The sequence below is a fragment of the Megachile rotundata genome, chromosome 4, assembly GCF_050947335.1.
Source record: "Megachile rotundata isolate GNS110a chromosome 4, iyMegRotu1, whole genome shotgun sequence".
In the NCBI taxonomy this organism is placed as follows: domain Eukaryota; kingdom Metazoa; phylum Arthropoda; class Insecta; order Hymenoptera; family Megachilidae; genus Megachile; species Megachile rotundata.
Window position 1 is genome coordinate 7,998,646 of NC_134986.1, and position 15,077 is coordinate 8,013,722.

At 33.1% G+C, this 15,077-nt stretch overlaps 1 protein-coding gene across 1 annotated transcript in view; it reads right to left on the minus strand.

The window, feature by feature from the left end:
• The window catches only part of LOC100877274 (dynein beta chain, ciliary), a 40,650-nt gene that overhangs the window by 24,251 nt on the left and 1,322 nt on the right, over positions 1–15,077 (minus strand). Inside the window, exons 2-13 of the mRNA XM_076531222.1 lie at positions 14,922–15,017; positions 13,602–13,948; positions 9,159–9,315; positions 8,865–9,097; positions 8,495–8,784; positions 6,946–7,094; positions 5,762–6,007; positions 4,612–4,836; positions 4,334–4,535; positions 3,196–3,362; positions 2,132–2,544; positions 950–1,220 (exon numbers count right to left, since the gene is read on the minus strand). Of these exons, the coding sequence (XP_076387337.1) occupies positions 950–1,220; positions 2,132–2,544; positions 3,196–3,362; positions 4,334–4,535; positions 4,612–4,836; positions 5,762–6,007; positions 6,946–7,094; positions 8,495–8,784; positions 8,865–9,097; positions 9,159–9,315; positions 13,602–13,948; positions 14,922–15,017 (2,796 nt within the window). The remainder of the gene's footprint in view (positions 1–949; positions 1,221–2,131; positions 2,545–3,195; positions 3,363–4,333; positions 4,536–4,611; positions 4,837–5,761; positions 6,008–6,945; positions 7,095–8,494; positions 8,785–8,864; positions 9,098–9,158; positions 9,316–13,601; positions 13,949–14,921; positions 15,018–15,077) is intronic.

Consider the following 15,077-nt stretch of genomic DNA (forward strand, 5'->3'; position numbering starts at 1 on the left):
TTTCCAATCACGTTTAAGATGTTTAATTATCGGTTTCTATGTGTTTAGGTGCATGTTTGTGTTCCTTATATACTTTCATGTATTTCGAGTGTGTGATGCAATTGTATCTTATTATAGTTATTTTTATAGCGAAAACACTGTCGATTGTGTTGACAAATAAATTGCATAAATGTCTTGTACTGAGAGAATAGTACAACTTTTTGGCAAAGAGGTTTAATAACTTCCTGGTAGGAAAACATATAGCACAAATGTAATGTGAAATATGATATAAAATATAAAATAGAAGACACAAAATATAAAATACAGCGTATGAAATATAAAATATAAAGTATCAAGTATCAATTATTAGGTATCAAATAATAGGTATCAAATAACAGGTATCAAGTATCAGGTATCAGGTATCAGGTATCAGGTATCAAGTAACAGATATCAGGTATCAAGTATTAGGTATACAGTAACAAGTATCAAGTATCAGGTATCAGGTGTCAGGTATCAGGTATCAAGTCATCAAATATCAAATATCAAATACAAAATACAAAGTACAACATACAAAATATAAAATATAATATAATTATTAGAGTTGCAGTACAAAAATTTATTTTCGTTTTCAATTCTTTAAAAATTTAGTACATGTTGTAAACTCCTCTGAAAGATTGATCTCAAAAATTTTGAAGACTTCAAAATCTACCAAAAAAATAATTTGCTTTGAAAGCAACTTTCCCTGAAAGAAGTTCTACTATCATATCTATGTTCTATCTTTACAAATAAAATAACAATGAGTACAGTTAACACTAATAAAGCTATTACTTATAAAATTGTATAATAACTTTCCTTGAAAGAAGTTCTACTTTCGTACCTATCTTTTGATCTGTACAAATAAAATAACAATGAGTCCAGTTAGACGTGACATTGTCCCGTCCATCACAATTACCAGAAATAGTAATTTTACCTTATAGTCCATTTGTTCCGAGCAATTGAACACGTAAACCATTTGACCCAATGCTCTTCCTAGATCCTTGGTGGTTTCCGTTTTCCCAGTGCCAGCTGGGCCAGCTGGTGCACCTCCCATTATAAGGTGCAACGATTGCGTTAGGGTGATATAACATCTGTCGGTTAACGGTGTTATAACCAATCGAGGTACGTTTCCCAAATATTCGTAGTCGTACTTGAACGAAGCGTCACAGATATCCGCGTAACAGTCGCCGACTTTGTCGTCCCATCTGTGCATATTGATTTGTTATATGATAGTCTCGGTATATGGCCCGAGCCGAAATATTACATATTTCCACATTTACAAATTTGGGAAATTTAAGGAGTTGAAGTTATTTCTTTGTAATTTAGGGATTTGTGGAAATTTGGAGTATTTGGGAATCTAGGAATTTTGAAAATTGAGAAATTTAGGAATTGGGGAATTTGGGAATTTGGGAATTTTGGAATTGGGGAATTCAGGAATTTAGGAATTTGGGAATTTGGGAATTTTGGAATTTGGGAATTTAGGAATTTGGGGATTTGGGAATTTGGGAATTAGGGAATTTGGGAATTTGGGAATTTTGGAATTTTGGAATTGGGAAATTTTGGTATTGAGGAATTCAGGAATTGGGGAATTTAGGAATTTGGGAATTTAGGAATTTGGGGATTTGGGAATTTGGGAATTTGAGAATTTGGGAATTTGGGAATTTGGGAATTTGGGAATTTTGGAATTGGGGAATTCAGGAATTGGGAAATTTAGGAATTTGGGAATTTGGGAATTCAGGAATTTGGGGATTTGGGAATTTGGGAATTTGAGAATTTGGGAATTTTGGAATTTGGGAATTTTGGAATTTGGGAATTTTAGAATTGGGGAATTCAGGAATTGGGAAATTTAGGAATCGGGAATTTTGAAAATTGGGGAATTCTGGGATCTGGAAATCCGGAAATCTGGGAATCTGGGAATCTGGGAATATGGGAATCTGGGAATCTGGGAATATGGGAATCTGGGAATCTGGGAATCTAGGAATTTGCGAATCTGGAAATTTGGGAAATTGAAGAATTTGCGAGTCGCATAATTTAGAAATTTAAACATTTGTAAATTTGTCAATTTATAAAAACTCAAAATTCCATAATTTCCCACCAACAATCCAATTATACTAGCCTATGTCTAAGTTGCGATTGCCACTGAAAACTAGAAGAGTTCTCCGCCTTCATAGTAATCATTTTCGCGACAACGTCCCTGGCGTGCACATCGATCGTACATATCGTCATAATTTTTCTTCTATCGCTGTCATTCAGATCTCCACAAAGTATAGTTATCAAAGCATTCAGTTGATTGATTTGCTTTCTCTGATAATCCTTAAACGCGTTCTCGAAGCCTTCTTCAAGTCTCATGAACGCCATGTTCACTTCGGTTGTCCACCAAATTTGACTGCCGCACAGCGCAGGTTGAGCTTGGTGATCGAAAATCCATTGTTCTCGCGGTTTTTCATCGTAAGTGGCCACTGCTTGTGAGACGTGATATCTCACCGATTTTTTCATCGCATCGGTCACGTGGTTCAGCCATACTTCTACCTGAAAGATGCAAATGGTGCTTTGACCCCTTGGTGTGCACGTGACGCATTCACAATGCAAGCATTAGAAATTTTTCTTATATTTTTCTTGGATATTTCAATTAATAGTTATAAATCGTATACAGGGAGATACCTGTAATGCTACTCAAGATTTTTCTCCCACTTGCAGCCACCTTACTAAAAAAAGTTTAGAACAATATTTGTAGGGTATGAAGAGCACAATAGATATTAGTAAAGCAAATTTTGAAAACAGTTTGTTCTCTTGGCAAAGTCAAAGTCACCTTAGGTTTTTTAAATAGGAACATTTTTTTTATTCATAGCTTTAGAGGACATCGAGACGAATTCAAAATACATATTACATGATATTTTTATTAACATATTACTCGATTTACAGAAGAGGAAATGTGAAGTATTTAGCTTCTGACTTTGGTAGTGCAACCATTATTTGATTCCGAAGAGATTACTGAGTGTAAACACGCGAATAGAATGTAAGAATAATACACTTTATTTAATTACATGTTCTAAATGTATGTCGCCTTCCATCACGTAATATTCCGGTCTTTTACTTCACATTTCCACTTCGTTTGAATGTTATAGTCCTAAATTTGACTGACGCATTAAATGGCGCGGCAAGGGGTTAAAAAGAAAGTACCTTCCCGCTGCAGTCGCAACTTCCGTATATAGCCATTTCTTCGCCATCTTTGGCAATCATCATAATCGCGAATTTCGTCGGTTTCCCGCCATCCAGCTTCCACTTTAATTTCGCCAGCGAATCGTACAATTTCGCTAAATGTTTGCACACTAACTCAGGGTTGTTTCCTGTAAAATAATTTATTGTGTTGACTTGCACGATTTATGTTGACGAAAACCATGTTTTCGTTTGTTATGAAAAAGTATATCCATGGACGCAGGAGGGAAGACATGCACTTTTAGATTAACTTCATATTTGTGGACATGAATTTTTAGATTAATTTCATATTTGAGGACCTGAATTTTTAGATTAATTTCATATTTGTGGACCTGAACTTTTAGATTAATTTCATATTTGTGGACATGAATTTTTAGATAAATTTCATATTTGTGGACATGAATTTTTAGATAAATTTCATATTTGAGGAAAATAACTTTTAAATAAGTTTTGCATTTGACGACCAGAACTTTAAATAAATTTTATCAGATTAAACACAATAAAAATGTATTTTAAATTTATTTAAATAAAATAAATAATAGTTATAATGGTAACTGTATTTATTTTTCTATACTTCTATATGTTTTCAGATATTTAAAACAAAATTAATGTACTTTATACATTTATCTGTCTTGTATACTTATTAAAGTATAGTTACTTTAAAGTATATTGAAATGTAATAAATATATTTTGCATAATTATTCATTTACCTATTTTGTATATTTATTCAAGGATATTTCGATTAAAGTATATTCAAGTATATTTTGTCTAAAATGCATTCAAACAAAATAAACATATTTTGTGTATTTCTTCATTTGTCCATCTTGTATATTCAAGCATATTTCGTTTAAAGTATATTCAAATATATTCTGTTTAAAATACACTAAAAAAAATGAACATATTTTAAATAATTCATTTACCTGTCTCGTAAATAAATCTTGTTAATACATTTCATTTAAAAAGTATGTTTGAACAAAAATATTTAAACATAAAGTATTTATGAAACTCTTAATAATGACAATTTTCTTTGTGTTCATCTAAAGAAGTCCCCTTTTCCCCTTCTATAAACACGTCCATGGGTAAATAATCATAAAATTGCAACCATTGCTCAAAATGTCCAAAAGATCAGTGGAGGAAATGAAATAGAATCTCGGGTAAATCAATCTTTTCGTTTCCAAGTAATCCGCCAAAGCTTTCTCGCAAACGTTTAACTGAAGCTGCAACTCCTCGAGCTTCTCCAGAAGTTTCGGTCGGTTCGTCGCTTTAATGATGTTTAAATTACTCGTCACTTCTCGTAAAAGTTCCTTGAAAACGCGTTAAACTTTCCTACAATTGTTCTTTAACCAGTCACTTAAGAAAACTGTACCATGAAAATTGTACTTTGAAATCTCTGTCAATTTTTTCGAAACGTTTCGAGTCTTCCGGAAGTTGACTCCTGATGTCCTCCGAACCTATGAATATGCTTTCAAGATGGATCCACGCGCGTTGCACCTCGAACCATACGTTGATCACTGCGTCAGCGTTGCTCAATTTATGCTGCCAATCGAGAACTTCTTCGAGAAAGTAGCCCACGAATTTTGAACCCAACATGTTCTGTAGTTGCACCTGTTGCGAGTGTGGTTAATTAGAGTGAGTGCGATGGCAGGTGGTAATTTAAAATTGGTGTTGGAAGCGATTTCGAATTTTAAAATTTATGTTTTTTCGTGGTTAGTAGTTTGGGACTAATGTCTTCACATTTGGGATTTAATAATTCAAATTTTAGAAGAATAAGTTAAAATTCAGAAATGATACATTGTTAAATTATCGAATTTTGCAATTGATAAATTATTAAATTATCAATTTCGACAATTGTCGAATTTTGTAATTTTTAAATTACTGAATTCTTTGGTTTTCGAATTTCTGAATTTCTGAACTTCCAAATTTCAAAATTTTTAAAAATCTCAAGAATTTTAAGAATTCCAAGACTTTCAAGACTTTCAAGAATTCAAAGAACTCCAAGAATTCACAGAATTTCAATAATTCACAGAATTCCAATAATTCCAAAAATTCACAGAACTCGAATAATTCCAAGAATTTCAAAAATTCCAAGATTGTCAAAATTCCCTAAATTCTCTAAATTCCATAAATATCTATTATCCATAATATTTAAAAGATTCTTGAAATTTTCACAAGTCCTAATATTCCTAAAATTTCCAAAATTCCTAATATTCCCAAAATTTTCAAAATTCCTAGTATTGCAAAAATTCCTCAAATTTCTAGCATTCCCAAAATTTCCTAAATTTCTAGCATTCCCAAAATTTCCCAAATTCCTAGTATTTTCAAAATTCACAAAAATTGCTAGTATTACCAAAATTCCCAAAATTCTGCAAACTCCTAGTATTTAATAAATTCCCCAAATTTCAAAAATTCCTAGTATTCCCAAAATTCCCCAAATTCTCCAAAGTGTCCAAGATCGTCTTAATGTACTATCACTACAATTACATTTGCACAGAAAGCGTTAACGAAACAATCAAACATGAAGAAACTTTACCTGATTGTCTTCGAGGGTTTCTATAGTTTCGTCATCGATCTTAAGAACGTTCAATTTCGTACGTTCGTGTAACTCTTTACCGAATTCGAGAGAGCTCCAAGTATCATGAAGCTCTTTCAACACTTTCTCCATTGCCATTTCTTTGACGGATTTAGCAACAATGTTTTTAACCTCTTCCTCGTATTTGTGCAACTCCAATTTCAATAAATCTTCCAAAGTAGTACTGTCCGTCATGCTAAACGCTACCTATTATAACAAGCATTAAACGTTAACGAAACGTTCGAGAAGTTTACAGAACGTTCCGAATTAAACGTTACACAGCTTTCACCGTGTTGTAATGTTTGCAATTAAAATCAAGGTCTAACAGGGACTTAGTCCAGTTAATTAAAACGAGATCCAGCTTAGATTTAGCGTACGTGCGAATCTCACAGTGTTCTGCACACAGTACCGTCATTAGACAAATGGGAACCTGTGCTTGAACCTTCAAATCTTTTCTTCTTTTCATTTTTATGTTTATACATTTTCCAGCACTTAATTTTACGAAGTCAAGAATTTTATAATTTCTAATTTTACAAACTTGCAGATCTAAAAATTTGGTAATTCTCAAATTTAGAAAATTGAATAATTGAATAATTAAAGAATTGAACCATTGAAAAATGGAGAAATTACACAATTGAAGAAGTGAAAATTGCACAATTGAAAAATGAAAAAATGGAAAAATGGAAGAATTGAAAATTTCATAAATTAAAAAATTGCCAAATTTTAAAAATTTAGAAATTTAGAGATTTTAAAATATTCAAACTTTCAAATTTAAAAACCTTCAAACTCACAAGTTCCACAAATTTAAGAATTCACGAATTTTCAAAAATACAAATTTGCATGTTGAGAAAATTAGAAATTTATAAATAAATAACTTTGCAATCTTCGAATCGTTGTACCAAAGTTACCTCTCCCTATATTGCCAAGTTCTACAACCACATATGCAATATAACGAGAGTGAACTGTATTCATCAATCTAATAACAGCATTCTAATAACATGAAAGAAATTAATTTCTGCTTAGGACCCCATAAACCTTAACAGAGGTGTAGATACAATTATGTGTAATTAACGAGATCGCAAACGTAATTTAGCAACAATTTCCTTGAAACCGGTGAAACCAAGAACAAGCAAATAATTAATTACTTTCGTTTCGGCCATCAATTCTCTCCAATGTCTGTCTCTGATTGCGGGGTTTTGTAGTTCGGAGACTGCTCTTAACGATGCCATCATGTTTCTCACTTGTGCTTCAACGCTACCGTATAATTCCCACGAACGTACGTCTTTATCGAGCTCTGGAAAGGAAAGAAACGTTTATGGCACTTTATCTTGGTAAATGAGTACTATCTTAATATATGCGTGAAATTTAGGAATGAGAAATTGGAGAATGTGAAAATGTACGAATGCGCATATAGGAAGGTTGAAGAATTTAAGAATTGAAAAATTAAAGAAAAATTAAAAATTAAACAAAAGTTAAAAATTAAACAATCGGTGAATTGAATTTTACAAGCTGAAAATTAAACAATTGAAGAATTGGGAAATTGACAAATTGGGAAAATAGGAAATTGGGAAATTGAGAAATTGGGATATTGGGAAATTGGGAAATTGAGAAAGTGAGAAATTGGGAAATTGAGAAAGTGAGAAATTGGGAAATTGAGAAATAGGGAAATTGAGAAATTGGGAAATTCAGAAATTAGGAAATTGAAGAATGAGGAAATTGAGAAATTGGAAAAATTGAGAAATTGGGATGTTGGGAAATTGGGAAATTGAGAAAGTGAGAAATTAGGAAATTGGAAAATTGGGAAAATGAGAAATAGGGAAATTGAGAAATTAGGAAATTGAAGAGTGGGGAAATTGAGAAATTGGGATGTTGGGAAATTGGGAAGTTGAGAAATTGGGAAATTGGGAAATTGAGAAATAGGGAAATTGAGAAATTGGGGAATTTAGAAATTAGGAAATTGAAGAATGGGGAAATTGAGAAATTGGGAAATTTAGAAATTAGGAAATTGAGAAATTGGGATGTTGGGAAATTGGGAAGTTGAGAAATTGGGAAATTGGGAAATTGAGAAATAGGGAAATTGAGAAATTGGGGAATTTAGAAATTAGGAAATTGAAGAATGGGGAAATTGAGAAATTGGGGAATTTAGAAATTAGGAAATTGAAGAACGGGGAAATTGAGAAATTGGGAAATTGAGAAATTGGGATGTTGGGAAATTGGGAAGTTGAGAAATGGGGAAATTGGGAAATTGGGAAATTGAGAAATAGGGAAATTGAGAAATTAGGAAATTGAAGAATGGGGAAATTGAGAAATTGGGGAATTTAGAAATTAGGAAATTGAAGAATGGGGAAATTGAGAAATTGGGATATTGGAAAATTGGGAAGTTGGGAAGTTGGGAAATTGGGAAATTGGGAAATTGGGAAATTGAGAAATTGGGAAATTAGGAAATTGAGAAATTGAAAAATTGAACAATTGAATGATAGAAAAATTGAGAATTTGAAAAATGAATATCCAGAATTGAAATTTGAAAGCTGAAAAAAAGACACCTAAATTTCCAAACGTGAAAAATGCTCAGTTCAAATTCACAAGCATCATCCCTTCTAAATGCAATCCACATAAATATTTCTCGCCGCAGTCTCGAAAATCAAGTCACGTACACAATATCGTCGATGTAATTGAAAGGTGGATATATCTTACGTCTGAGTTCTCTGACAAGTTTCTTGCATTCTTGATCCATCCATTCAATATCGAGCTTCTTCCACGTGGTCTTCTTCCACTCGTTTAAACTAGTTCCGATCACGTTCACGTAATCCCACACAGTTTTTAAAAGCTGCATCTCCTTCTTTATCTGTTTAATCACCTTAAACTCCGGCATTTCCTGTTCGAAGATCACCGTTTGATTGTACAAGTCTTGCTCCTCCGCTTGGAACTTTAAAAGCTCCTCGTGTAATTTATTCAGTTTCTCGTACGGATCGGGGCAATCGGGGCTACGAATAATGCTCCGTTATACTCTATCGAACTTAGGAAACTATCACAAAGAGGGTTCGATTAAAGTTACGTATTTTACCTGAAAACATCCTCTCTATGAAATTCGAGGGAGAAACGCAGTTGCTTGAAGTTGTAATAACTTAGCCTCTTCTTCAACAGATCGATTTGACGGGTCATTAAAGGTTGAACGACTTGCTTCACTTGAGCAGCTATCTTCTTCAACGATTCCCAAGACTGAGGTAATTCCGAGAGCCATTCAAAAATTTTGTCTTCAATAAACACTTGATACTCTTCCAGCATTTCAATCGTTTTCTAAGAAAATAGAGAGGAAAGTTTTATTATAAGTAGTTTGACATTTTTGAGAATTTAAAACCTTGATAGGCTCGAACATGTCTTCGATCTCGAATTGACGATCTCTCACTTCTTTTAAGAAGTAAATTGTTTCTAAGAGGGCTTCGTAATCGTCTTCTTGAATGGGCTGCGCGAAGTTGTTCATTGCTGCTTGTATGAATTCTGAGAGGTCACGTAATCTGGAGGAAAATTGAGATTTATTGAAACTAATTTTTTCTCAGATTTATATTATTACAAATTTCAATATTACATCTTTAAATTCATTAATTTTCAAATCTTTAAATTCTTAAATATACCAAATTTCAAACTTCTGAATTCTAAGTTTTTAAATTCTAAATTTCTGAATTTCATATTTTCGAATTTCATAATTTCTGAATTCCAGAATTTCAAATTCCACATTTTTTAATTCTAAAATTTTCGAATTCCAAAATTCCGAATTCCAAATTTCTGAATTTGAAATTTCCGAATTCCGAAATTATAGAATACCAAATTTTTGAATTCCAGAATTCCAAATTCCAAATTTTCAAATTCCTAAGTTCCGAATTTCAAATTTTGGAATTCCAAATCTCCAAATTCCAAATTTCAAATGTTGGAATTCCAAAAATTCCAAATTCCAAATCTTGGAATTCCAAAACTCCAAATTCCAAATTTTGGAATTCCAAATCTCCAAATTCCAAATTTTGGAATTCCAAAACTTCCAAATTCCAAATCTTGGAATTCCAAAACTCCAAATTCCAAATTTTGGAATTCCAAATCTCCAAATTCCAAATTTTGGAATTCCAAATCTCCAAATTCCAAATTTTGGAATTCCAAAATTTCCAAATTCCAAATCTTGGAATTCCAAAACTCCAAATTCCAAATTTTGGAATTCCAAATCTCCAAATTCCAAATTTTGGAATTCCAAAATTTCCAAATTCTAAAATTCCAAATTTCAAATCTTGGAATTCCAAAAATTCCGAATTCCAAAATTTCAAATTCCATATCTTAGAACTCTAAAATGGCCGAATTCCAAATTTTGGAATTCCAAAATTTCCAAATTCAAAAATTCCAAATCTTGGAATTCTAAAATGGCCGAATTCCAAATTTCCAAATTTCAAATTTTTGAACTTCAAATTCCCAACTTCCCAAATTCCCCAATCCCCAAATATTCCCACCTCCCACTTTCTCAAATCCTCGCATCATAAGCTCCCAAATGTCAACTTATTAAATATCAATCCTCCATATTCAGCTTTCTCAGAATTGTTTGTAGTGTTCGCGAAACGCCTAATGCTTATGATAGTTTCCTAGAAAGGAGAAGGTTAGATTTAGAGGCAAATACTCCGTCTGGCGTCTAGTTGCGCAAATAAACAGGATTAGTGCCAACGGCGATCGTTTCAATTGTAGTTTCGGAGAAATCGTCTCTATTTGCGGTTAGAGGTTGAAACGTGACTGGCGTTAATAAAATTATATCACAGAGTATATATGTCACTTTTCGAGAAGCCCTTTTTTGGCACGCTACGCTTGTCGCCGGTTGTAGAATGCCTATGTCATGACATTTCTATGTTTGACTGATTAATGTAATATTAGAGTGATGCATTTGACATAGTGACGTAACTGGCTAGTTACGTCAGGAGGCACTGAGGTTACGGTGTCATTACGATTCGTTTTTATGCAGTATTAGTTTAATATTAATTTTGTGAGCTGTAGTAAATTATGGTGATGTGTAGTTAATTGTAGTAAACTCTAGAAAATTGTAGTGAACTCTGGGAAATTCTAATGAACTCTAGGGAATTGTAGTAAATCCTAGTGAATTGTAGTGAAGTTTAGGGAATTGTAGTGAACTCTAGGGAATTGTAGTAAACTCTAGAAAAATTGTAGTGAACTCTAGGAAATTCTAATGAACTTTAAGGAATTGTAGTAAATCCTAGTGAATTGTAGTGAAGTTTAGGGAATTCTAATGACCTCTAGGGAATTGTAGTAAATCCTAGTGAATTCTATAATGAATAGGATATATTTTTTTATGTTTGAAATATGAAAAATTTCAATAATAAAAGTTTATAGATTTATAGACTTATAGGTATTTATTATTCAAACTCTGAACGGTTTGAGACTTATGACATTATCAAACTTGTTAAATTTTCAATTCCCTGAGTACTCAACTCCTTAATTTCCCCAACTCTGTAAATTCTCAATTCCTTAAATTCCCAGTTCTCTAATTTCCCAAATCTCTAAATTTCCAATTATCTGAATCTTTCAACTCCCTAAATTTCAAACTCTCTAATTTCTCAACTCCTTAATTTCCCAACTTACTAATTTCTCCACTTCTCAAATTCCGAACTTCTTAATTTCTCAACTCCCTAATTTCCCATCTTCCCAAATTCTCAACTTTCTAATTTGCCGACTCTCTAATTTCCCAACTCCATAATTTCCCATCTCCTAAATTTCGCACCTTCCTAATTTCTTAACTCCATAATTTCTCAATTCCCTAAATTCTCAACTCTCTAATTTCCCATCTTCTAAATTTTCCAACTTCCTAATTTCTCAACTCCCTAATTTCCCAAATCCCTAATTTCTCAACTCCCTAAATTCTCAACTTTCAAATTTCCCATCTCCTACATTTCCCACCTTTTTAATTTCTCAGCTCCCAAAGTTCCCAACTCCCTAAGTCCCCACCTCCCTATTTCCCAGCTCCCTAAATTCCCATCCCCTTAAATCCTCATACCCCTAAATCCCGGAATCCTTAAATTCCTCCAAAAATTAAAAAATTCGACCTACCTCAACCAAAAATCTTAATCCCGTTTATGACTACTACCCAAAAGGTTCTTTCCTATACAATCCCTCTATTATTAAACCAGACATTAACTCGTAATTTTATCTCTCCAATCTACCAAAATAACACCAGACTACTTTTCTCGGAAGTAACTTTGCCGTAGCATTTCTGGAAATGTTATTTAAATATCGTGGCGTGATCTTAGCACAGAAACGTTCTAGTTTCTGTTATCGTTATTCTATCGGTGACATTTTGTTGCAAGCCCCGAATGTAAAAATAAACTCGTTGCATAAATGCTGTCGGATTAAGCCGAACAAACGAGCTTTATAAACGGAAATTCTAAGAACGCCACCATCGTCCGTTGTTCGCTAGCTGATCGAATAAATCAACAGGCGAACGCGATTTCTTTGCTAAATCATCGCAATAAAATTAAACATTTCGGTGCTGGGTGTGTTTTCATGTGACGTACGATTTTGGATAACAGACTTGACGTTTAGCCAGGTGTTTGCTACGCGCTACTACCGTATGCGATTACTGTCTATTTAAATGATCCTCACTTACATCACGGATCATTGATCATTCGCTACGTTGCTATACTAATGACGCAGGATAAGACGCTGGCAGAACGCCTGATCGTTCCACGAAAATGATCGGACGTTTATTGAATTTATATTGGAACTGATATTTTAGATTCATTCAGATATTGATCGTTTTAGGTATTTAATGCTGACTCTTTTCTTATTAGCTTTTAGATGATAGATTTCTTTTGTGGTGCAAATTCTTACGTTTACAAATTTTTTAATGTTCGAGTTTGTAATTATGGAGGCTTCATTTTTGGATGTCTGTATTTATAAATATGTAAAGACGTAAGTTTTGAGTTCCCTAAGGTTCTATATTTTCAAATTTTACAAATTACCAAATTCTTAATTTTCTACATTTTTGAGATCTCCAATATTCTCTAGTCTCCAAAGTGCCAAATTTCCAAATTTCCCAATTCTCAAGTTCCCAAATTTCCAAATTTCCCAATTCGCAAATTCACCAAATCCCAAAATTGCGTAGATTCCAAATTCTCCAAATCCCAAAATTCCCCAGATTCCAATTTCCCCAAATCCCAAATAGCCCAGATCCCAAAATTTCCTAAATTCCAAAAATCCACAGATCCCAAAATTGCCTAAATTCCAAATTCTGCAAATCTCAAAATTCCCTAGATCCCAATTTCCCTAAATCCCAAATTTCCCAGATCCCAATATTCTCTAGATTCCAAAAGTCCCCAAATCCCAAATACCCTCGATTCCAAAATCGTTAAATCCCAAAATTCTCCAGATTTCATATTCCCCAGATCCAAAATTCCACAGACTCCAAATTCCCTAGATTCCAACATTCCCCCGATCCTAAAATTCGCCAAATTCCAGAATTCCTCAGATCCAAAAATTCCCTAGATTCCAAATTTGTTAAATCCCAAAATTCTCTAGATCTCAAGTCCCCCAATTTGAAAATTCCTCAACTCTCAGATTCCCAAAATTCCCAAAATTCGCAAATACGAAATTTCCAAATTCCCCAAATATATAAATACCAAATTCTCCAAATTCCCCAAATTTACAAATACTGAATTCTCAAATTCCCCAAATTCTTAAACTCTCGACACCAAAACCCCCTAATTCCAAATTTCCTCAAATTTCCAGGAAACTGAAACTACAGAAGCATATGTATACTTACTCTTTGGTGATTTTATTGACGAGATATTCTTTAAGCACATTCGACCATTTACAGATGGTGTTCAAAAGAGCTTGCTTAAACGGTTTCAAGTCGAGTCTTAACCATCGACTGAACACCTCTTCGTTTGGCATGTTATCGACACTTTTATATAGATCCACAAAATAATCGATTTCCCTTTTGAAATCTGACAAATCTGGTTTCTTCGGTTTCATATTCTCTGGTATATAATCTGGACGTTCTTTTAGAATCTGTCTTACTTCGGGATTTACGTATCGAGAGTACTGGAGGAAGTACGATAAATACTCTTGTCTGTCATCCAACCATAACCAAGAAAATGTCTCGTATTTCTGAAAATTATTAATTCAAATTATTATTATCAATTTTATAATTATTATTATCAAGAAAATTATTATTATCAATTCTATAAGTCATCATTTGTTGAAGTAAAAAATTATTGAATTGGATTATTGAATTATTAGACTACGTCTCTAAATTTTCAGAACCCCAAATCCTCAAATTTCTAATTTTCCCAATTTCAAAAATCCTAATTTTCAATTTCTAAAACTCCGGGTCTCTAAATTTCTATTTCTGCAAATTTCCAAAACCACAAATTATCAAATCCCAAAATTTCTACTTTCCCAAATTCCTAAATTCCCAAATTTCCAAAATCCCAAATTTCTATTTTCCCAAATTCCCAAAACCCCAAATTCCTAAATTCCCAAATTTCCAAAACCCCAAATACTCAAATCCCCAAATTTCTATTTTTCCAAATTCTCACAACTCCAAATTTTCAAAACCCAAATTCTCAAATCGTCAAATTTCTTTTTTCCCAAATTCTTAAATCCCCAAATTTTCAAAACCTCGAATTCTCAAATCTCAAATTTTCCACTTTTTCCAATTTCCAAAATCCTAAATTTCCAAATCCCCAAATACCTATTTTTGCAAATTTTGGAATCCCCATATCCCTAAATGTCAAAGTCCCCAAATCGTCCAATCTCCAACTCTCCAACTCTCCAAACTCCAATCTTAAAAATTTCTCAATCCCGGAATTTCTTTCCTCATAAATCATAAATACACCCAACTCCTCAAACTCTTGAATTTCAACTTTCTATTCGAAACCAAGGAGAAACGAGTCTAATTGAATTACCCGATTAAAGCAATTAGCAATGGAGTTGATCGAAAATAAATTATATAATTCAACTTACAGCGTAATTGAATTACCATGTAATTAACGTGCAGTGTAATTAAGTTACGTAATGAGATTACAGTGTAGTTCAATTAGCACAACAGTACTAGAGAAGCCTACTGTGCTACAGTTACCTCAGCATGGTCCCTCGCTACAGTCAGAGCAAATTTGACCCGGTTACAAATTTCCTCCAACATGAACACGATGCCTTCTTCCTCGGCGACGTCGTTCTTCAAAAATATTGGTACATTTAGTTACGTGTTTCTTGTTCATGGTCAAGACTAGTGACA